This window comes from Ambystoma mexicanum, chromosome 11 (genome assembly GCF_040938575.1).
Source record: "Ambystoma mexicanum isolate Mex_15411 chromosome 11, UKY_AmexF1_1, whole genome shotgun sequence".
In the NCBI taxonomy this organism is placed as follows: Eukaryota; Metazoa; Chordata; class Amphibia; order Caudata; family Ambystomatidae; genus Ambystoma; species Ambystoma mexicanum.
In genome coordinates this window covers 1,366,362,901-1,366,384,110 of record NC_090934.1, presented here as the reverse complement: position 1 = coordinate 1,366,384,110, position 21,210 = coordinate 1,366,362,901, and the positions used below count along the sequence as shown (strand labels likewise).

The 21,210-nt window shown below is 47.6% G+C and overlaps 1 protein-coding gene across 1 annotated transcript in view; it reads right to left on the bottom strand.

Annotated features, from left to right (window-relative positions):
- LOC138504438 (threonine--tRNA ligase 2, cytoplasmic-like) overlaps positions 1-21,210 on the bottom strand; it is a 375,818-nt gene that overhangs the window by 174,270 nt on the left and 180,338 nt on the right. The window contains exon 10 of the mRNA XM_069624937.1: positions 4,855-4,953. Coding sequence (XP_069481038.1) covers positions 4,855-4,953 — 99 coding nt within the window. The remainder of the gene's footprint in view (positions 1-4,854; positions 4,954-21,210) is intronic.

Sequence of the window (21,210 nt, the reverse complement as noted above, 5' to 3'; positions counted from 1 at the left end):
TTCCTATTCGAGGACCTTCGCCACTCCGGATTTGGCCTCACTTTCCTCCGCTGGATTCGCTTACTATACAAGGCCCCCAAGGCAGCGGTTTACATGAATGGGATAGCGTCAGACTACATCTAGCTGACACGGGGCACACGGCAGGGATACCCCCTCTCGCCGATCCCGTTTGCTCTTGCAATGGATCCAGCAGCGTGCCATATCCGAGAACTGCATGCACATCGGGGCATTTGAATACATTTGCACCTTTCTATCGTCTCGCTATATGAGGATGATATATTACTTTATGTTAAACACCCCAGGGTAAACCCACTGACACAGGAGATATGTAGAATCATTGAGCTCTCCGGACTAAGAATTAACTGGAATAAATCTGAGGTACTGCCCTTAACTCCAGGCGTACAGCAGGCAGACATAGGGGAGGACTTCCGCTGGTGCCCCCAGGGTATATGCTACTTAGGTATCCTGGTGTCTACAATGGTGGGAGAGCACTATAAGAATGACTATGTAAGAGGGCTAGAACTATTAGAACACAGGATAGAATCGTGGATTCTCCTTCCCATCTCCCAAGCAGCACGTATTGCACTGGCTAAAATGGTTATCCTACCCAAGCTACTCTACATTTTCAATAACGTACCCATCTGCCCCCCCACACACAGTTCTGGGCATGAACAAAGAGTATAATGCTAAGACTAGTCTGGCGGGTAGGCAAGCCAGGATATCCAATGACACTCTTACGATGCCATAGGAGCTGGGTGGGTTAGAATACCCAGATGTTTATCTATATTTTCTGTCCGCGCAAGTCCAGTACATTGAGGGATGAATGTCTCCCACCACTCACTTCCCACACTCCATCCTGGTGAGGGCGGTTGCCAGCCCGAACAATATATTGAGAATGCTTTTGGGAACCCGGCAAAGAGTCCCCCGGGTGGAGGTCCAACCCATAGCAGTGATGTGTAGGGCCTAGGATTCGATTGGCCGAAAGATTGGAGCTGAGGCGTTCTATTCCCCAGATCTTCCGATTTACAAAACCTGCGGTATCCCACTCACTCATGAAAAAACACTCCAGGTACACTTTCAGAAATTGGGAGTCCAGATGCTGGGCGATCTGGTTCACGAGGGACAGTTTATAAAATGTGAAACCTTGCGAGCCAGGGGGAATGGACTGCGGTGTCCATGCTTTTGTATTTTAGGATAAGGGAGGTTTTAAGAACCAAATGGCCCACGTTCCCCCTGGCGCCAGCCCCCCACCCTATTCTCCAATACGTGCTCAACCCTCCATCTACTAGGAAATTGGTATCAATCGTTTACAAAATGATCAGAGGGGGGAGCAATGAGGGAACAATAATATAGAAATACCTGGGAGAAGGCCCTGGGGACTACAATGAATGAAGAAAAATGGAAACGGATCTGTATGCAGACACGTAACCTGTCACTGAACAGTCGGTTCAGGTTAATACAATTCAAATTCCTGCATCAGGTCTACTATTCCCCGGGCCAGACTAAACAGATTTTTTCCAGAGATCCTCTTCATGTAGAAGAGGTGGGATAGACATGGCTGACTTTTATCATGTAGTTTGGACATTCTCACATATCATGCCTTTCTGTGAAACGATTGAGGCGGCGATGGCCGCAATGATACCCACAGTTCATATATACACACCAGAACTATGGCTCCTAGCACTACTTGGAGTGGGCTCTTGAGCGGAAAGGAAACTACTGGGGATGGCCACAGTAACTGCTAGATACTGGACTGCTAGAACCTGGGGAAAAAGTTCTCCACCCAGCTTTATGAGATGTTGGAATACATGAACACATGCAAACAGAGAAAAATGAGATATGCACAGTCACTCCCGGTCAGTGGCCGCCCACTTGATTACTGGCCCCTCTTCCGGCAATACTATTTGGATCTACACTAAGATGCACAACCGGTAATGGACACAAAGTAGCAAAGGATCCTTACAAATAAAGAATGAATCGCTCCATGGGGTCTAGGAAGATAGGGCAGGTACAATCTATATACGATGAATCAAAACCTCCCGAGATACCCTATCTTTCCACGAAGTGTGGACAATATCTGGCCATAGGACGATGGAACAACTGTCATAAAGGAGGTGTTCATGAGAAGACACTGAAAGAACTACTGTGAATTGAAACATTAATACAACAACGTCCATGTGATGCCACGAGCCGAGGGGGGAGGGAAGGATGGGTGGGATATCTCAGGGGAGTTTTAAATAACGGTTACTGTTTATATGTTAAGAACCAATAAAGACAGTTTGGGGGGAAAAAGTGAGGAACAGTCCAGTTGCTCCTCAGCCTCAGAAGAAAGGATTGGAGGATCTTCAGTTGTAGAAATACTCTGACCCTTCCACAAGAAAGGTTAACAGACTATGGGCCCAATTCACAGAAGCATTTTGCAATGGCGCAATCCCATAGGAAAATGCGGTGTGAATCAGGCCCTATGTCCTGCAACCAAGTACTCCTTTTTCACATTACTGTCTTTATCTAGTGTTCAGTATATGTCTTCTGAACCTGGGGATTTCAAAACAGAAAGAATGATTTCATGAGAACCCTAGCATGCCAGTTCAAAGCGGTCTGCCACAATAGAATATGCACTGGACCCACTTGTTACTCGAATCGGCTGCTTGCAGGGGAAATTAGTCCATTGACACATTGAAAACGGCCAAGACTACCTGGCCATAAAACCAGCCCCCCCTTCAAAGTTCAGTTGTGAATAGGGATGTACCGAACTTCGGCTTAGAGTAAGACTTTGGCTGAATTTCGGCTGAAAACCAGTTATTCGGTTTCGGCCGAATTTTTCTGGAAAACTTACTCGAAGCCGAAGTTTTAAAAATCTTTTTTTTTTATAGTCCTCTTTCTATGATTGGCAATCTTCTCTCAGTGTGAGAGATGATAGCCAATCCTAGAAGGTACAGTGGGAGAGCAACAGTAGCCAGTAAGCTGCTAGCTTACTGGCTACTGCAAGCAGCACAAGGGAAAATATCTTGAAGCACTAGGACGTGGGACAGGGCGCCGAGACCGGAAGAAGATGACTGAAAAGGAAAGACGGCCATCGAGGTAGCATCAGGTAAGTGTAACACGACAGATATATGCTCTCTCTCCAATGAAGAGAGCCTATATCTGTCGTGTTATAGTGTAAAGGCACTCCTGCGCCAGTGCCAGGAGGAGGTGGTGACCCTCATTTGCCTGTGCCACTAGCAGGGGTGCTCCCCTGCAATCTCGGGGGGCAGATGGAGGCCTGATGTCTTGGCGGGCATCTTATCTAGCCGGGCATGCAGTGCTCATGTGCCAGCCTGAATCTATCTACACCCATCTATCTGAACCCAGGCAACCGATGACTAGAATTGCAGATTTCTCCTGCTCATCTAAGCACTGGCTTAACAGCACGATCTGTGCAGTAATGCGGCCGCCACATGCTTTTGTGCTGTACATGCAGTGAGTGGCTCGTAAAATTGGGCGGAATCGCTCTATCACGAAGGTGCCCTTTGGGACAAATGCCCTTTTTATTGCTTGGCCACTTGTGATCAGTGAAGGAAGCAGTGAGTGGCCACTGTGGGATGCTGCCAGGTGGGGTAGCCCCCCTTTCCCTTGCCACCAGAAGGTGTGTCTCCGGGGTGCCCTCTGCTTTTGATAACCTCTTGCAGGGGACGTTACCGCCTGAGGGCCAAGGATTGGGTTGGACGAGCGCATTGTCGGCCTCTTCTGGAAGAACTTGCAGCCCATCCTGACCTACTGGAGCGTCTTCTTCAGCTTCCGCCTCTGCATCGCCTTCTCGGGGCCCACTCTGCTGGACCTGCGGTGCCAGACCCAGAACTCCCTGCAGGACATCAGCTGGGTCGTCTTCGCTCAGCAATCCTGCCTCCTGCTGGGGACTGCTGTGGGAGGGCTCTTCAAGAAGACAAAAGGCGCCTGCGAACCCGCTAAATGGACACAAACCTGCTGCTACACCTAAGGTAACATGCTGCACTAATGCAACCCTGCTGTACCTAAGCTAACATGCTGCACTGATGCAACCCTGCTGTACCCAAGCTAACATGCTACACTGACGCCATTCTGCTATACCTACACTACCTTGCAACACTGACACAACATTGCTGCACCTAAGCTAACATGCTACACTGACACAACTCTGCTGCACTGATGCCATTCTGCTATACCTAGGCCAACTTGCAACACTGTTACAAACCTGCTGCACCTAAGCTAACATGCTACCTTGATGCAAACCTGCTGCACCTATGCTAACATACTACCGCAAACCTGCTGCATTTCAAACCTCTGCTCTTACACTAAAAAAATACACAGCAGCGGCAAAAATGGTCCATACAGACTAAGGGGAATGCGTTTCCGTTTTTACACATTTACATGCGTGTCAATGTGAATTTAGGAAGCAAATTGAAATGTGTAGAAATGCCCGCTTATTTGTGCAAATGCTTAAATGGGGTTGAAAAGAGCATCTGAATGTGCGCATCCATGCTGCGTGCATTCACATGTTCTTTACTGTCTTGCGAAGCAGTATTTCTCATGTGCTGGACAATGTATTTAAAAAACCAACTATTCGGCTCACTATTCGGCTTTGGCCGAATAGTTTTGCCAACTATTTGGTATTTGGCCGAATAGTAATTTCACTATTCGGTACACCCCTAGTTGTGAATAGATTAACCAAGAGAATATTTAAAAACAAAAAACACAAAGTGAAACCAAGGGCAGGCAAATATCTGATAAATTAAAGGGCCAAACAGAAAATCACTGATAAATGGCAAATACAGGTGCCTTATTCTTTTAAGTCATGCCACAATTGAGCAATATGCCCTTCTGCTTAACACCACCTACCTTTATAAAATCGATGAGTGTATTGTAGATAAAGGCTCCTCTGGGAAGAAAGAAGCAGCTCCCTGGACTAAGATCATGGAAGAAGAAAAGTTCCTGCTCCTACACAACAGTGGAATTAATGTAGAATGCTTAGTTTGCATGCATGGAACAATAGTGTTGACACATTTTGCAAATCTTTTCATCTATTTATAGTGAATTGACTGGTCAGTTGCACAACATCAAAGCATTAGCTAGCTAACACCACAGATTTTAAACATCTTAGTCTCAATAATGTCTACATCAGAATCTAGTAAGATATATAAACACAAAACCTAGAAATGTACAAATTCCGTTCAGAGGTTATTCGGATCAAAAGGTCAACATTCAAAAGAAACCCTTGAAGAAAGGACATGTTTTGTGGGTGTAGGTACCAAGGAATCAAATGTGCTATGCAACCGTACGTTCACCTCTTTGTCAAAGGCATCACCAATTTGCCATAGGAATATGCACTGCTTGGAAGAAAAAAAAAGATCAACACAGCTATGAAGAACGTATTTGTGAGACAAATGAAAACATTGGCTGAGAAAAGGTCTGTACAATAAAAATGTAGGAGAATTTCAAGATAATACTTCAATGACTTACTGTTGTGAAGCAAAAACAGGACAATGTCAAAAATAAGCCAGAAACAAAAAAGGCATCAAATCAAAACAGAAAATCTGACTCAAGTGACTAAAAACATTAGGATAAAGAACACTTTTAAAAATAAAATAAAAACACTCTTGCAAATGCCAATTTACTAGCTACACTCTGCAGTGTTCAGTCCATTAATGTGAGTTGGACAAAGCACTAGATGTACAATTTATGCAACTCTCATATTGCATACTGATGTGGCAGTATTGTTATGCGCCGATATGGTGTGCTAGATTAGGCTCACTCATGCATGTAGGCCTCAGATCCTCCATTTTGCCTTTCCCTCCGTTTCCCTCTGCACTCGCTCCTCTGACATGCCCAAACCCCTCCTGGTGCCTATTGAACCAAGACCTCGTAACAAGGCAGAGGGACACATCGACAGTCTCTTCCTTTTGCTCTCTTCCAGCATAGCATGAGCACCGTATATGGTAGATAACAATGGTGTTTCTGCGAATACTGCCTATCCATATGACAACCTGACGCACCCAGCCCATGTCCCCACAAGGCTTTGTCACAAGGTCACAAGTGAGAGGTTGACAGTTATTGCCAAAAGCCTGAAATGTCATGCCAAGTACCATTCACTATTGTGCAAATGCTATAATATATTAATAATTGCATAGGATATGCCAAATCACCTATGCTCTAAGGGTTGTCCCTTCAGAGAGAGTGCCGACTGGCCGCCACTTGTCCTGCTGTATTTTCCTGCTAATCAGCTACTCACTCTGTATGCTGTGTATTTTCTATCTAATACAAGAAGCTTGGTTTACCCATCAGTCTGTGTCTTATCTTCTTATTTGCTGCTCGCTGAAGCTGAGGCCAAAGTGACCCTTGGGGAGGGGCCACTTAAGCGACCACAGATGGTGCCTGTGGCTCTGGCCTACCTGCACAGGGGTTCTCTGCAGGCTGCCCTTCACCACGACCAAGTACACACCAAGGTCCTCATCATACCAGAGGTTGCCTTTATAAGTGTGGCACACCTGTTGACTGCGAAGTTGCCAAATATGTGGCGGGGGTCGAGAGGTGGGCCGCAGAGGATCTCCAGCACAGCGCACGGCTGTGAACCTGTTCCTGGGCTGATCGATAAATACATCCTTCCTGCCGCTTATTTTCTGTCACTGTTTTTTCTCGGCATTGCACTTTTTATTTACCAAACGTTGATTTGCCATGTCATGCATGCACTGCCTCTCCATCTACACCTTCTGGTAAATTCTGTAGTTGTCTGTAACTGGGTAGATAGCTGCGCCACAGATATTTTTAGCTCTGTCCATCGCATTCATTGTGTCTGTCTTGCTTCTGTCTGACTGTCTTGCTTCTATGCGCTGTTTGCTGGCTCCATTGTTGAGATATGCTCGGAATTGAGTGCTCATGATGAAATTAGTGCCGCAGGCTTTCCTGTGCGTAGGTTCTTTTTTTTTTGCCATCTCTGAGAGTCTATTAGAGTTACAGGTCTGTGTACAGGGATAATGACAGACAAGTTCAAAATAAACAGTTAGATTTCCCATGTTTTATTAGAGCAGGTCCCTGCAATTGCAGAAGCACCAACAGGGTGCCACAGCCCACAACTCCTCCTCTTCCCTTTGTCATAGCAGCTCCCTGCAGACGCGGAAAGCACTCGCAGGGTGCCTGCCAAAGCTTGCTTCAAAGCCAATGTTTTTGCCAAACATAAAACAAAGATAAAGACAAGCACTGAACTACAAATCACAGTCCTTCTGTAGTTCTAGTCAGTAGTTTTAATCTGGGTATCGGAGTTCACTGACTCTCGCTCTTCCCTCAGTGAAGATCTGCACATTTTTTAGAGCCTTTCTTGCAAACAGCTTGTACTTGTTGTTACTGTTGTCACGCATTCCTCACACCAGGACACTGATCCCGCTATTGCCCCCTGTCCCTCCTCGCACCAAGTCATTGATTCTACCCTTCCCCCCCGGTTCCATACCTGGTGGTTTTCAGCACGCTGGTAAAACCCATGTGCGGCCTTCCGCATTGCAGTCTGGTTATTAACATGGGCGCCGTACTGTGCAGAGCCACCAGTTCACCATGATTCTTGCCAACCAACGCCGGTGTTCGTGGCGGCATCAGCTACGGCTTCGACTGCGCTGGAAGTTGCCATGGAGACTGGCTGATGCACGCACCGCTCGACTGCGCGGTTACGTGACTCCGACGTTGTCACGTGATCACGGTGCGGAAGTAACAGGATAAAAGAACGCCCGAAGCATTGGACAAACTCTTCTCAGCTGTGTTTCATCTCAGCGCGCGGCTACTTTGAACTACCCTGTTACGGACTTTGCTTACCTGGATTTCTTGACTTCGGCTTTGCTTCACAGACTGTCCTGAATTACCTTTTGCTACGGCGACTACTACAGGCTTGATATACTTGTACTGCTATGACTCAGAACAGAATAACAGACTTCTCTGCACTACTTCCTCCGTGTGTGTTTTGTGTCCAAACCTTGGCTTTGGACTGTTTCTGGGCAATCCTTCTGTACCACGCACTCAAGTTTCTGCACCTAATGTATCCACGTTCAACTTTTCAGATATCAGGTGCACCATCTGCTGGAATCACACAAACCATTAACCTGCACCAGCCCAGTTGGGGGGGGGACACACCACTCGGGTTTTCTGAGGGCTCCTTCCTCCACTTCTGCCATTCCCCAGCACTCCACTGGTATGTGTTCGTGTTTTAATTGATTGAGTTAGTCAAATGTTCATGTTACTGTTCTGCTAACCCCAGGTATTTCATTTCAGCCACCTGGGGACCTTGTGCCTTGTTCCAGCCACCTGTGGCACCAATAACCGGACAGCGAGTTCTCTTTTTATCTCCCTGTCTGGTGCTTCGGGACGGAGGTATTCATAGTCTACGCAAGAAAACTGGTTGTGACAACTGTCTATTTGTCATGTTATGTTAAAAAGGCTGCCGATTTTTTTCTTCGAACTTTGGGCAGTGATATTTTGATTTGTCATCTAAGGTTTAACCATTTTATGTTGCTGTTTGGTTTGCAGTTCACACTCTTTAAAGATGATGTTTTAATCCTCATTGCGTTTTCTTGTGATTCAGGCCTATGCTCCCTGTGTGACGTCATAGTGTATTTCTGGTTTGCAAACTATTGGGAAATGCTGCCGTCTCCAGGTTGAGTGAGTTTCAGAGTCACTTCGCCCATGGTTAATGGGTGCTGCTCTATAACCACGATTTGCGACCTGGGTGGATGTACAGATTGGGGGTCCAGGTATGTGGTCGGATGACCCCCAGGATTGGTTGCAGGTTCCGATGCATTTGCCCCTTGTGGTCTATTAAGAGTTATTTCTCAGTGGGTCGTCGCTCTAAGAGTCTTATGCATTCCTGGGGCTGCCTGGGTCACAGGCGATTGTGGTGCCTTCTGTTTGTCCTCCGCTGCCGTATTATTTTTGACTTTCTCCACGCCGTGGCTTGCCTTTGCTACTCAAGAGAGTCGCCATGGTACGCCATTACCACACATATCCCTGACCTACGCCAGATGTCTTTAAATTGCTGCCTGCAGGCCTGCCTTGTTTTGGGGATTTCCATATTCTCTTGGGGTTACTTGTCATTGTGATTTTGGTGGATGAATTGACTGCTTTTTATGTCTTGATTTATTGTGGGCCTTGTCAAGATTGTTTTGCTACTATTCACTAGCGCCATGTCCATACTATGAGCAACTCACTGCACAGACATACTTACATTCTTTGCTACCATGCTCGGTGGAGGCCTTAATTGGCAAGAACAAAAAAATGTGATTGTTTAACTACATTTTCGTGATTTACTCCCCTTCATTGATTTATCTACTACAACACCCCAAGCCTTGCGGTCTATATCTGTGTTCTTGTTTCAACTAGAGGCGATTCTGATGGAACTTGGCCATTCGGGAGTTAAGTACCGAATGTTATTGCTGAGCAACACCTGAAGCAGTTCCCCTGGTATATCTTGTGTCTTACTTTATCTTTATACTCTGCAACCTCTATCAATCCTTGCTTGCTCCCGTCTCCCCTTCTGTACCACCTCTCCGGTTTGTCTTTAAGCTGTCATCACCGGTAAAAACCAATGGCCGGGAGGTTGTTTGCATTACCCGTCTTGACCTGCACTGCCTGCAGGCCCAGCTCCTTTTGGGTCTCCCCGCTCTTTTAATTCCTAGACTTAGCGATGGGCTCTGAGCTATCCACAACAACACTTACACCTGCAGTAGAGACCAATGCCACCTTCATGTTTTCAACGTATGGTTCACCTGTATTTAAAAATTGGAATTTTTTGACTCCGGTTCAAAAGTAGTTTTGTTGGCCACCTGAGGGCTCATTTCAAGCAGAGCATCTTGTTGTCTTGCGCGGGGCTTTAGAACGAAGAAAGTGTAAGGTCTCTGTTGGTCATCGGTCAGCCTTTTTCACCTGGTACAATTAATTGATGATCAGATTACATGACAGTCACTCTAGATCGCTTAGGAACTGTAGGGTAGGCTAGAGAAAAAATAAAAAAAATACAAGCATTCATCCAAATCCATCTCAGCCATACAGTAAACAGACTTGCACAACAGGCTTCTAACCAAGTGTTTCTGCAGACACTGTTAAAGACTCCCCTTCAGAAGCACCTGCAGCACTGCCTGTTGACCCGTTAGATGAACTACCTCCTTTCTCACCTCCGAGTTACCACACACCACCACACCAGAGGGAGCCATCAGGCTACAGCTAGCTGCCTGTTAGGGAGAATTCTCATAAATGTGCTAATTCCCTCCACCTCAGAGACCCCCAGCAACTTTGCTGGATTTTGAGGACTTGATTATTTTAACCTGGAGAGAGTGAGATCCTTATTCCCACTCTCATGTATTTTAATGTGATTTCTGAACTTTTTGTTTCTTTTGGTTATGGAGCCTGACAAACTCCATAGGCATCATCTTTTACATTGTGTAACACAGCACCCTCAGTGCAGTGGCACAGGGAAGTCTTTCAGATTTCCCAAGGTTTAAATACCTTCTCTGGGATTAACTACTGTTTCCCAGAGCAGTAAAGTGAAATTGACTTTACTTACATTTGTAAATATCTAGACCCAGCACACACTATCATACAATAGGGTGCTGGAGGGGGTACCTGGTATCCCCTTTGTCTAGCTTCTCATGTAACCTTTTTAATGTTACCCTTTCTTCACTGAACGGCTGCTGGCAGTGGTTTACTTTTAACTACTGTGGTGTGTATTTACCGCGGGCTGCGTTCGCACCAGCAGTAAAGCACCCAAGGGTGCAATTTTTGTCAAAATGGCCCGGCCTCCTTTATTTCTCATTTCTTTGTGGAAAGGTCCTTCTTGAGATTTACTTTGCGCGCCAAACCAGGTTTGGTCCCTTTGTTTGCTTTGCCTTTGGCGGGATTCACGAGTGAAGCCCGCCTCCGGCTCCAGGTTGTCTGGGGTGGCCAGGGAAGTGTGGAAGGTGCCCGAAAACTCCCTGTGCTTAGTCTCCTAGGAGACCAAAATGCACTCTGTAGTGATTGGCCGACTGACTGTCCGGCAAGGACAGCCACCCTGCTGGGGGACTGACAGCTAGGCTGGAATGAATGGGAGATAACTAAATAAAAGGCAAGGCTTTTGGCATGGAAGGCAGAGTCGACCACTGGACGAAGGAAACTCCAAATTCATATCAACCAGAAGCTTCTGCAACAACGACTTCTCCCCTTGAGTTGGTGGGATCAATCAACTCTAAAGTAAGCCACCTGGACATTCTCTTGGAGCTGGTTGACTTCCCAGAGTTGCTGCTGGAAACTGTGTGTGTTGCTTTTAAGCTGGCCAAGAGCTCAAGGAAGATCCTCCTGACTTCCAGGAAGCAGGACTGACCGAGCCTGAGATCCCTTAACAGAGTGTGAGACCCCAGAAGTAAGGAAAGCCCATCTCGACAGCCAGGAATCACAGTGTCGCTATTTGCGGTAGACACGGGGAGCTGAAACACCGAACAGCCACTTGTTTGAAGATTGCCAGGTGTGAGCTGTGACCATCCCATTACAGTGCAAGAGTCCCCAGAAGTCCTCCCTCTTGTCCCTATGACTGAGGCCCAGGAACAGTGAGATCTGCAGAGCTGCTTAGGAACAGAAGTCATCTGCTGCACTTTTACTTCAATACAAAGGTACTGTAAAAGTCTGAGAGAACTTACCGCTTGCTGTAGAGTTGCTTGCATCTTCTACTACTCACAAGTCTCGGCTTGTGGCCCTGCATCAATTCTTCTTTTTCTTCAAACACTTCTAAAACATTGTCCAAAGACTTTTCTTACTTACCTGCAAATAAGTGCTTCAGCTCATATAGACTTTTGCCCATTGACTTTGGCTTAGCCTGCTCTAATGAATGACTCTTATTGGGGGATCTGAAACTAGTTGCCTGCTTAAGAATATTTGTGTCTCTTGTATGTTCTAATAACTTTTTCCTTTGACTTATTCTTAAATTACTCTAAATGCAACAGTGATATATCAATGTCCCCTGCAACCTAGCTACTGAAGTCACCTAAGAGTGTAGGTTGTGTCTTCCAGTCCAAAGAGACCTTGCATGCCTAAAGAAGCAGCGAGTATGTATGATGTGCAACTTGATATTTTGGATTGGTTGGGTGCTTTTGAATCCAACTATGGGATTCAGGGTTTCACAGGGAATCAGTTGATTCTTTGGCTTTTTTCTAGGCTCCCCCAGGTTGCAACTGATGCTGTAATGGAGGTGGGGGAACTTGAAAGATTGGTGTATGAATATGTGAAGCTAGCTTTGATAGCTAGATTTTGGAAAACTCCTTCCCAGTAACTTAAGAGGTTTAGGACCCTCAAAAAGACTGATGATACCCTTTGGTTTACGTGGGTGTGTGAATGTTTGAAACACTTAGATGGTTGGGTTAAGGGTTACAGAGTGAACTCCTTTGAAGGTATGCAAAATCTGTTTTTGTTGAAATCTATTTTTGATGCCTGCTCTCCTGAGCTGAGACAGCACTTGGCTGACTCAAAAGAGATTGATCCCAAGAAGCTAGCAAAAGCTGCTGGCTTATGGATTGCCAATAGAGCCACTCACAAGGATTCTGGGGCCAATCACAAAAAGGATGAGGGGAAACAGCACAAGAAAGATGACAAAATGAATTCTAAAACCTCCCATCCAAAGGAGGGCCACAAACATAAGAAGGGTAAGCCATTAGGGAAACCAGGTCAGTCTAGTGAAACCTCTGGTGCCAACCAGAGGGAGGTCAGCACAAGCCCCCATTTGTCAAACCATTGGAAAAGGTTATGCTTGTTGTTCAACCATCTGAAAGGGGTTCCCAGATGCAAGGGTAAACCGTCAGGGGTCCACAGTGCCTCCTTAGCCTTTGATCCCTGAGGGAGAAGTACATATTGCAAGTGTAAACTTTCAACTAGTGGATGAAGACCCAATTGGAGTCTCTGCCACTTTTTCTTTAGTGTCCCTGGGTCTGTGGAACAGCAGCATTTAGATGTGTATAACTCTATACCAGATAACACAAAAGAATATTACAAGGACAGTGTACATGTGAAGGGTCAGGAGACCCCTGCCATTAGAGACACTGGGGCCAGCATTACAGTGGTGGATGAAACATTTTTCAAACCGGAGGATGTTGCTACTGCACCCAAAGGTCCCACTAAGCTTGCTGGATGCCCTATCCAGATGGTTCCAATATTACCAGCACTCATCCAGTGCAACAATATGACTGTAAGAATATCTGTCAGTGTACAAAGTGAGGTGCCTGGGAGAGTCCTGCTGGGGAATGACTTAAAAACTCTGCAAGTTGTATGAAGCACCCCCAGGCCTCCCAGTAAAAGGAAGCAGGAACAGACTAGGAAGGCCAGAGAGCTCACCTTAAATGAGACTCAGTGGGTTGTTGTTACAGAAGAAATGTTAACACCCAGTCCACAGGAACAACAACCTTCTGTTTCCAGGAAGAAAGAGACAAAGGGGAAACCCAAGGTCTCAGGAAACCTGAAAGATAGTACTCCTGTCCATCAAACCAGGACATCCCAGAGAGGACAGTCCAAAGTCACACCAGTGACTCGTCCACCAGTTGAGGCTGAGTGTGAGATCCAACCAGAAGAGGTTGAGTCAGCTGCTGATGTCAGAGCTGGAAGAAGACCTTCCTCTTGTTGGAGATCCGGATCCTAAAGACCACCCTGAGCTGCAGACTTTGCTTGCAGAAGGTGTCCCCTGCAGGGCAGACTTCAGCAGAGGTCAAAGAGAGTGTCCTACTCTTGAAGGTCTTCACCAACAGGCAGCTTCCCAGCTGGAAGGGCAAGAGCCAGGAAAGCATATGTTATACTGGGAGGATGGCCTCTACAGTGAACCTATTGAGTCCACTACAGAAGACTTGTAGTGCCTCTGGAGGTGAGACCCCAGTTTCTACAGTTAAGCCATGAAATTCCTTTGGCTGGTCACTTAAGCTTTAAGAAGGCCAAGGAAAGGATTCCTCTGTATTTCTACTAGCCTAAGAAGGGGGCTGATGATAAGTTCTGTAGAAGCTGTCACACTTGTCAGACTTCTGGCAAGAGTGGAGCCAAGGACATGGCACGATTGGTGCCTCTCCCAGTGGAGGGAGTCCCTTTTGAGAGGGTAGGAATCAACATTGTTGGTCCCTTAGACTCTCCCACATCTTCAGGCAACCGATTTATATTGGTTTTTGTAGACCATGCTACCAGGTATCCTGAAGCTATACCTACGAGGACTGTTACTGCTCAGGCAATGGCTTAGGCCCGACTTGGTATTTTTACCAGAGTAGGTTTTCTAAGGAGGTTGTCTCTGACGGGAACCAATTTTATGTCCCACTACATGCAAGCCATGTGGAAAAACTGTGGAGTGACCTACAAGTTCTCAACAGCCTACCATCCTCAAACCAATGGGTTGGTAGGGAGGTTTAACAGAACTATGAAGAGCATGATAGGTGCTTTAGAAGAACCCCTTAGAAGAAAGTGGGTCCTTCTACTGCCATGCCTTCTATTTGCTTATAGAGAAATACCTCAAGAAGGGGTTGGATTCAGTCCCTTTGAGCTTCTCTATAGTCATCCGGTTAGAGGTCCATTGGCCCTGATCAAGGAGGGGTTGGAGAGTGCTCCTCCCCACAAGCCAGTCAGAGTCACTGACTGGCAGCGGCGTGTTGAACACGTAGTGCAGAGAAGAATTCTTCTTGCTAATGTACCCGACTGGTTAGTGGCTTAATACAACCAGAACAGTCTATTAGCGGAAAGATAGGATGCCAAAACGAGAACCAGTGACCACCGGTGGTGAGAGTAGGCAGCTGGAGATGGCACAGGATACACAGGCGGATGTTGATAGAGACTGCAAGGAAAGCAAATGGTTAACACACTGAAATCCGTAGCAAGAAGTTGGCTAGGAGCGTACTAATAAATGCCCACTAACCTTAAGCATACTAATCAGGAATCATTTGATTAGTAAAGCAGACAGAGGGCAGCCACCTGGGGAGTTTCTGTAACAAGAACCCCAAAAAGATTATCAAGGCAATGAATGATTGTTGTTAAACCAATAAACAAGAGCAATGGGAGCTTACCGTGATGGTATCCTATCTGGGGACAGGAAAGGACATCAGTGAAAAGAGCAGTCCGGACGGAGTTCAATCCAAGGATGATGTAAGGCAATCCATAATAAACTGCCCCAACGGCACGAGGACGCCTAAGGAGTACACACCGGCAGTCTCTAGTCCATGTACTCTAAAGAGGAGTTCCAGGGAGCTGAACAAGAGGGCAGAAGCACATCCAAGAACAGCCCGTGGTCAAAATCCAGTGCGAAGTGCAAGGAATCCAAATGTAGGAAAAGCAGGTCACAGTTCGTTCCGAGTCAAAGCAGGGATCGGGCAGCAGCAAGCAGAACGGAAGCAAAGCAATATCCAAGGGCAATCCGGGTCGAGTCAAGGAGCGGGCAGCCACAAAGCAGAACGTAGGCTGAGAAGTCTTTGGGCAGACCGGGTCGCAAGTCCATAAAGCAAATAGCAAGTTGGGACACGTGTAAGGAAAGGATGAAGGAAGTTAACTGGAAAACAGGAAGGGAAACAGGGACAAGAGAATTCACAAAACGCCACTGGTACGAAAAACGCCACTGGTACAAAATTCAGAAGCACCGGACTGGTGAGAGGGAGGCTCTTTTTAATATTGGTCACATCACCGCCGAAAGCGTTGCACGCTGCAGTAGGCGTGACAAGGAAGTGTGAGCGGGACACCAGCATTGCCATACCAACTTCCAGGCACCTGGCAGTAAACACTTTAAAGGGCCGGTAACATGCTGTCTGTTGTGAGCACTGTAAATGGGAGACAAGCGTCTGGTCAGAGCGTGGCACTTCCTAACTCGTAGTGCAGTGGGACGCTGAAGCCTGACCGTATCCTCCCTCAAAGAGGCACTCACTCTGCGAGAGCACCAGAATCGAGACAAAAGAACAGGGGCATGAATGTTCTCAGCAGGCTCCCACATGCGGTCCTCATGACCATAGCCATTCTAGTCCACATAGTAGAACCTCCTGCCCTTCCGAACCCTAGTGTCCAAAATAGCGCCCACCTCGTATTCCTCAGCACCCCGCACCCTCAAAGGCGGGGGACGAGATGGGAGCCTTGGAGACAGATGGCAGGGTGTCACCAGCGACACATGAAACACTGGGTGTATTTTCCATGTAGGCGGAAGAGCTAGGCAGACAGCTGCGGGATTGATGACATGTAACACCCTGTAGGTACCCACGAATCGGGGGAGCAGTGGCCTCCGAACGGGCAATGCAAGTTCTGTGTCGAATACCAGACCCTCATGCCAGGGCGATAAACGGGAGCAGGCGAGCGATGAGCATCAGCACAGGCCTTCGTCCGGACTTGGGCCTCCAACAGATGCTTCTTGACCTGGCTATGAACACTAGATAGGTCCCAGATACATGCGAGAGCCGCAGGATTATGCGAAGGCAAGACGGGAGAAAGAGGCAGAGAACGAGGATGCTGACCAAATAGAGTGCAGAATGGAGACATGCGGGTCGCCATGTTGAGTGAGTTGTCATAGGCGAACTCCTCAAAGGCCAGAACCGAAACCCAGGTATCCTGACTTTGAACAGCGAGGCAGCATAGATATTGTTCCATGGTGGCTGTTAAGATGGATTTCTGAACTCTGTCCTGGAGGGGCAGAGGTTCAGAAGGCCAGCCTAGTTTCTTGGAACAGGGTAACCTCTGGACAAGCCAGACCAATCAGGGTAGCGATGGCGGCGGTCAAGACTAGGTCTCAAGAGGGCTGAGGGTGACTGAAAGCCCGCAATGAGCACACAAAGCAAGGACACTTACAAATCACTCCAAGCAGGTGTTATATTAAAAATATAGACACATTTATTACAAGGCCTCTGTAACATTGACCATAGTAAAGAATCACAGTAAAACTCAAGTAAACCAACACATCACAATCAAATACAATATATATACAATTACCAAAGGGTCTAAAGAGTTAGAAGCACGAAATATGCAGACCACCTAGATGGGGAGGAAAACAGGCAGTGCAAGTAATCGTTAGACCCAGTTCGCCTTCAGAGGCCACCTAGCTAGAAGGAAGTCCGAGCCCTACGAAGAGTGGAGCCTTGTGCTCAAAAGTACCTGCACACGCTGGTGCCAACGGGCCAAGGGGAGTCTCTTCAAGGAAATCAGGCAGTTCAGAGCGGTGAACAAATGAGGACGAACAGATCTCCGCTACTCAAGCGCGGCCTCCACTTGCGGGCAGAAGCAGAGCGCGAGTGCGAAAAAGGCATGTTGTTTAACACAGCGAGGAAAAGCTACAGGCTACTGCAGGAGGGCGACCGGTTCCTAGCGTTGTTACTCACCGGTCCCCGATGCAGGCAGACCCAGGCTTCTCCGAGTCAGTTTCAGTGCTGGCAGGTTCAGATACGAGCAGGGGACGTCTCAGCGTCATGTAGATTCCGCGGCAGCAGAAGTTCGAGTTGAGGATGTCCCAAACGCAGTGAACCCACACAGATTGTTACCACAGCAGGGCAACGAAGCGGCTTTGTGTATTTCAGCCCAATGTACACTTCTCAGTTCAGACCTGGGAATGCCAAGTGTACGAATCGTGTGAGAGTGTCAAGGACTCGGAATACAGCAGCAACCTGGCGGCGGTGACAGAGCAAGACTCCTGGGTAAGCTGGTCAGCCACTGGATGGCCCAGAGACGCTTCCGAAGGCTTACGTGCAGGAGATGATGAAGATGCCGAGAATAGTTGTTCCCACTATTAAAAAACGGTCGAAGTACCAGTACAGGCGGTCTCGTTCGATCAGAGGCAGAATGGTCTCACAGGGCGACAGCAGTGCAGAGGAGCAGTCCTTCAGCGGGTCACCAGCGATTCCTCGGTTCAGCCTCTTAGTTGCAGGATACTTAGCTCCTGTATCCGTCGTTCGTGAGAACTCAAGAGATCGACATGGTAGTGGTGTTTCCAGCCTCCTCTTATCCAGAGTTTCCTTCGCGCCAAAATGGAGAGGACCCAATGGGAGATCTGTAAACAAAACACTCACACCATACGTGGACCTATCACGGACCACGGTGGTCCCAGGCATTCAAGACACACTAGACTCTCTGGCACCCAGGATGTGTATTGGGAACAGACATCCCAGCCCACATCCTGGAGGCACACACAGGAGGCACACACAAGGCCTGTAGAAGCCTGCGAAAGCATCTGTGTTTCGCGGGAAAGTACATGCCCAAATAAGGAAGGCCCCGGGTAGGCTCGACCTGGGGAAGGTGAAGGGGGCAAGATGGTCAGCGGGCAGGACAAAGAGCCTCGTGGTCTGGCCATTTTGGGAGCCAGGCCACCATTTTGGGCTAAGCGCGAGAAACGCGCTTAAACAGCCAAAAGGAGCTCAAAACACAAAGAACGATCGCTGCCACCAGTCCTGTCCGTGAGTCACTTGCACCGTTCGTTAACAATCCAAAGAGAGTGTCTAGGGCCTGTAGAGTGACTAGAGACCCAAGAGAGCAGTAACTTGCTTACAGTGCCCTCTTGTGCCATGTTGCGCGAAAGCTGCAACATGAGAAAAGAACTACGAAAAACAACGTTTCCCGGTACTGACGGTCTTAAGGGCATGTCAGTTTCCCCGTAAGAATGGAGCGAAAGCCCAGAGGAGTGCGGCAGAAGGCTGCGCTTCTCTGGCAAAATCTAGATCAGGGTGAAAACAACAGCAAAAAGTTTAGGGGTTGTCACATGGAAGGAAAATGACCTACAATTAAGAAATCTTTCCTAACAGTGGCGGTCAAGCGCTCGGTTTGTCCATCTGTTTGAGGATTGTGGGCACTGGAGTACCTACCATTGATACCTAGCGCTGTGGTTAATGCACTCCAGAAGTGGGAGGTGAATTGTGGCCCATGATCAGTGACTATGATAGACGGTAGGCCGAAAAACCCTAACACGTTCCTCAAAAACAGGTCTGCTAGAGCAGGAGCCGTGGGAATGCCTCGACACGGTATGAACAAGGCCATTTTCGTGAAGTAGTCTATGACCACCCATATCGTGTCATATCCATCCACTAGAGGCAGCTCCACGACAAAGTCCATAGAAATAACCGACCACAGAAGTTCCGGTATAGTCATGGGCTGTAGCAGACCGACAGGTTTGCCAGAGGTATGCTTGCACTGAGCACAAACTGCACACATAGCCACGCATTCTGCAACGTCCTTATCCAAGGAGGACCAGCAGCTCCATCTTTTCAATAGGTCAGTAGTCTTCCTAACACCCGGCTGGGCAGTCAAAGATGAGTCATGGCACCATTGCATGGCTGTGCGTCGTGTGTCCGGATCGGGTAAATAGATCTTCCCCCGTCTATAAGGCAGAGAATGCACGATCTCCAAGTCGTGTTCGATGATCTCAGAAGGGGCGGCCTTGACCCATTCCTGGATCGACGCCTTCAGAGATGGGCACAAAGTACAGCCACACACCACCTGAGTGGGCAGCAAAGGAGCACCACTGACATTGGAGGAATCAGAAGCTCCATGAACGCGAGAAAGAGCATTGGCTGTGGAATTCTGAGACCAGGCGATAGGAAATGGTAAAGTTAAATGCTGAGAAAAACTCATGCCAACGAGCATGACGTGCAGTAGTGCACTTCACCGACTGGAGAGCCAACAGGTTCCTATGATCCGTAAAGACCTGAACCGGTTGTGGCGTACCCAGCAAATGGTGCCTCCAAACCAGAAAGGTGTCCCTGACTGCCAACAATTCCCTTTCGGTGATCGTATAGTTCCTCTCGAAAGGGGCGAGTTTCCTGGAGTGGTAAGCCACAGGATGCAGCCTGCTGGCGTCCAGACAGCACTGTGATAAGACGGCCCCTAATGCAAAGTCCGAGGCGGCGGCTTCCACCACAAACGGTAAGGCCGGATTCGGATGTTGAAATACTGGAGCAGTAGTGAAGGCGGATTTAAGGGTCTCAAAAGTGTGTTGTGCCTCTTGGTTCCACTTGAAAGGCCGTTTAGGACTGGTGAGAGCTGTGAGAGGACAAACGGCGGCAGAAAAGTTCCGGATGAAGCGCCGATAGAAATTAGCAAATCCCAAGAAGGATTGCAACGATTTCAGATTGGCAGGAATCGCCCAGTCTAATACGGCAGCCACCTTGGACAAACTCATCTGTACCCCTTTGCTAGTAATATTGTACCCTAGGAATTCTACCTCATCCACATGGAACATACATTTGTCTAGTTTGGCATAGAGATGGTTTTCCCTCAAGCGTTGTAGTACACTGGTTACGTGGTCGACATGGATGGTGTAAGAGGGTGAATAAATCAGGATATCATCCAGGTATACATACAATAAGGTAACGATCCAGCATGTCATGGAATACATCGTTGACAAAGAACTGGAATGTTGCCGGCGCATTGCATCATCCGAAGGGCATCACGCGATATTCGAAAAGACCATACTTCGTCTTGAAGGCGGTTTTCTATTCATCCCCCTCGCGTATGCGTACAAGATTGTATGCCCCCCCTCATGTCTAATTTCATGAATATTGTGGGCGAGCCGAGTTGGTCCAGCAAAACAGATATCAATGGGATAGGATATTGGTTCCTGATTGTAACAGAGTTCAGTGCGCGGTAATCGATACAGGGGCGGAGGTTACCCTCCTTCTTGGGAACAAAAAACAATGGGAACGCTGCAGGGGAGCGTGAAGGGCAAATGAAACCTGATTTTAGAGACTTGTCGATATAGTCCTTTAAGATCAAGTCTTCTTTCAGAGTCAGAGAGTATATACGTCCCGTTGGTATTTTTGCCCCAGGTACCAATTCAATAGGACAGTCATAAGGCCTATACATGGGAAGTACCTCTGTACCACCCGCATCAAAGACGTACTGGTATTCCTTGTACTCATCAGGGAGCTGTGTGTTTAACACAGCACTAATAGTGGATGCCATATCCAAGAGAGCGTGGCTCGGGCTCGTGCAATCCCGTCCAACCACCAAACAGTTTTCTCCACAATAGTTGGAATAAAAGCTCACTTCCCAGAGTGCCAATCCACCACTGGGTTGTGTAGTTTTAGCCATCGAAGACCAAGAATGAGTCTAAACTGGGGGGCTGCGATCAGATCAAACAAGATACTCACTTTATGTCCGCATTCAGTCGTCATCAGCAACTCGGTTGTGCGTTCCGTCACCAGACCAGATACAAGGGACGAACCATCAACCGCCTTTACAGCCTCAGGACAGGGTTTGGGGATGATTGCCAACCAAAGTTCC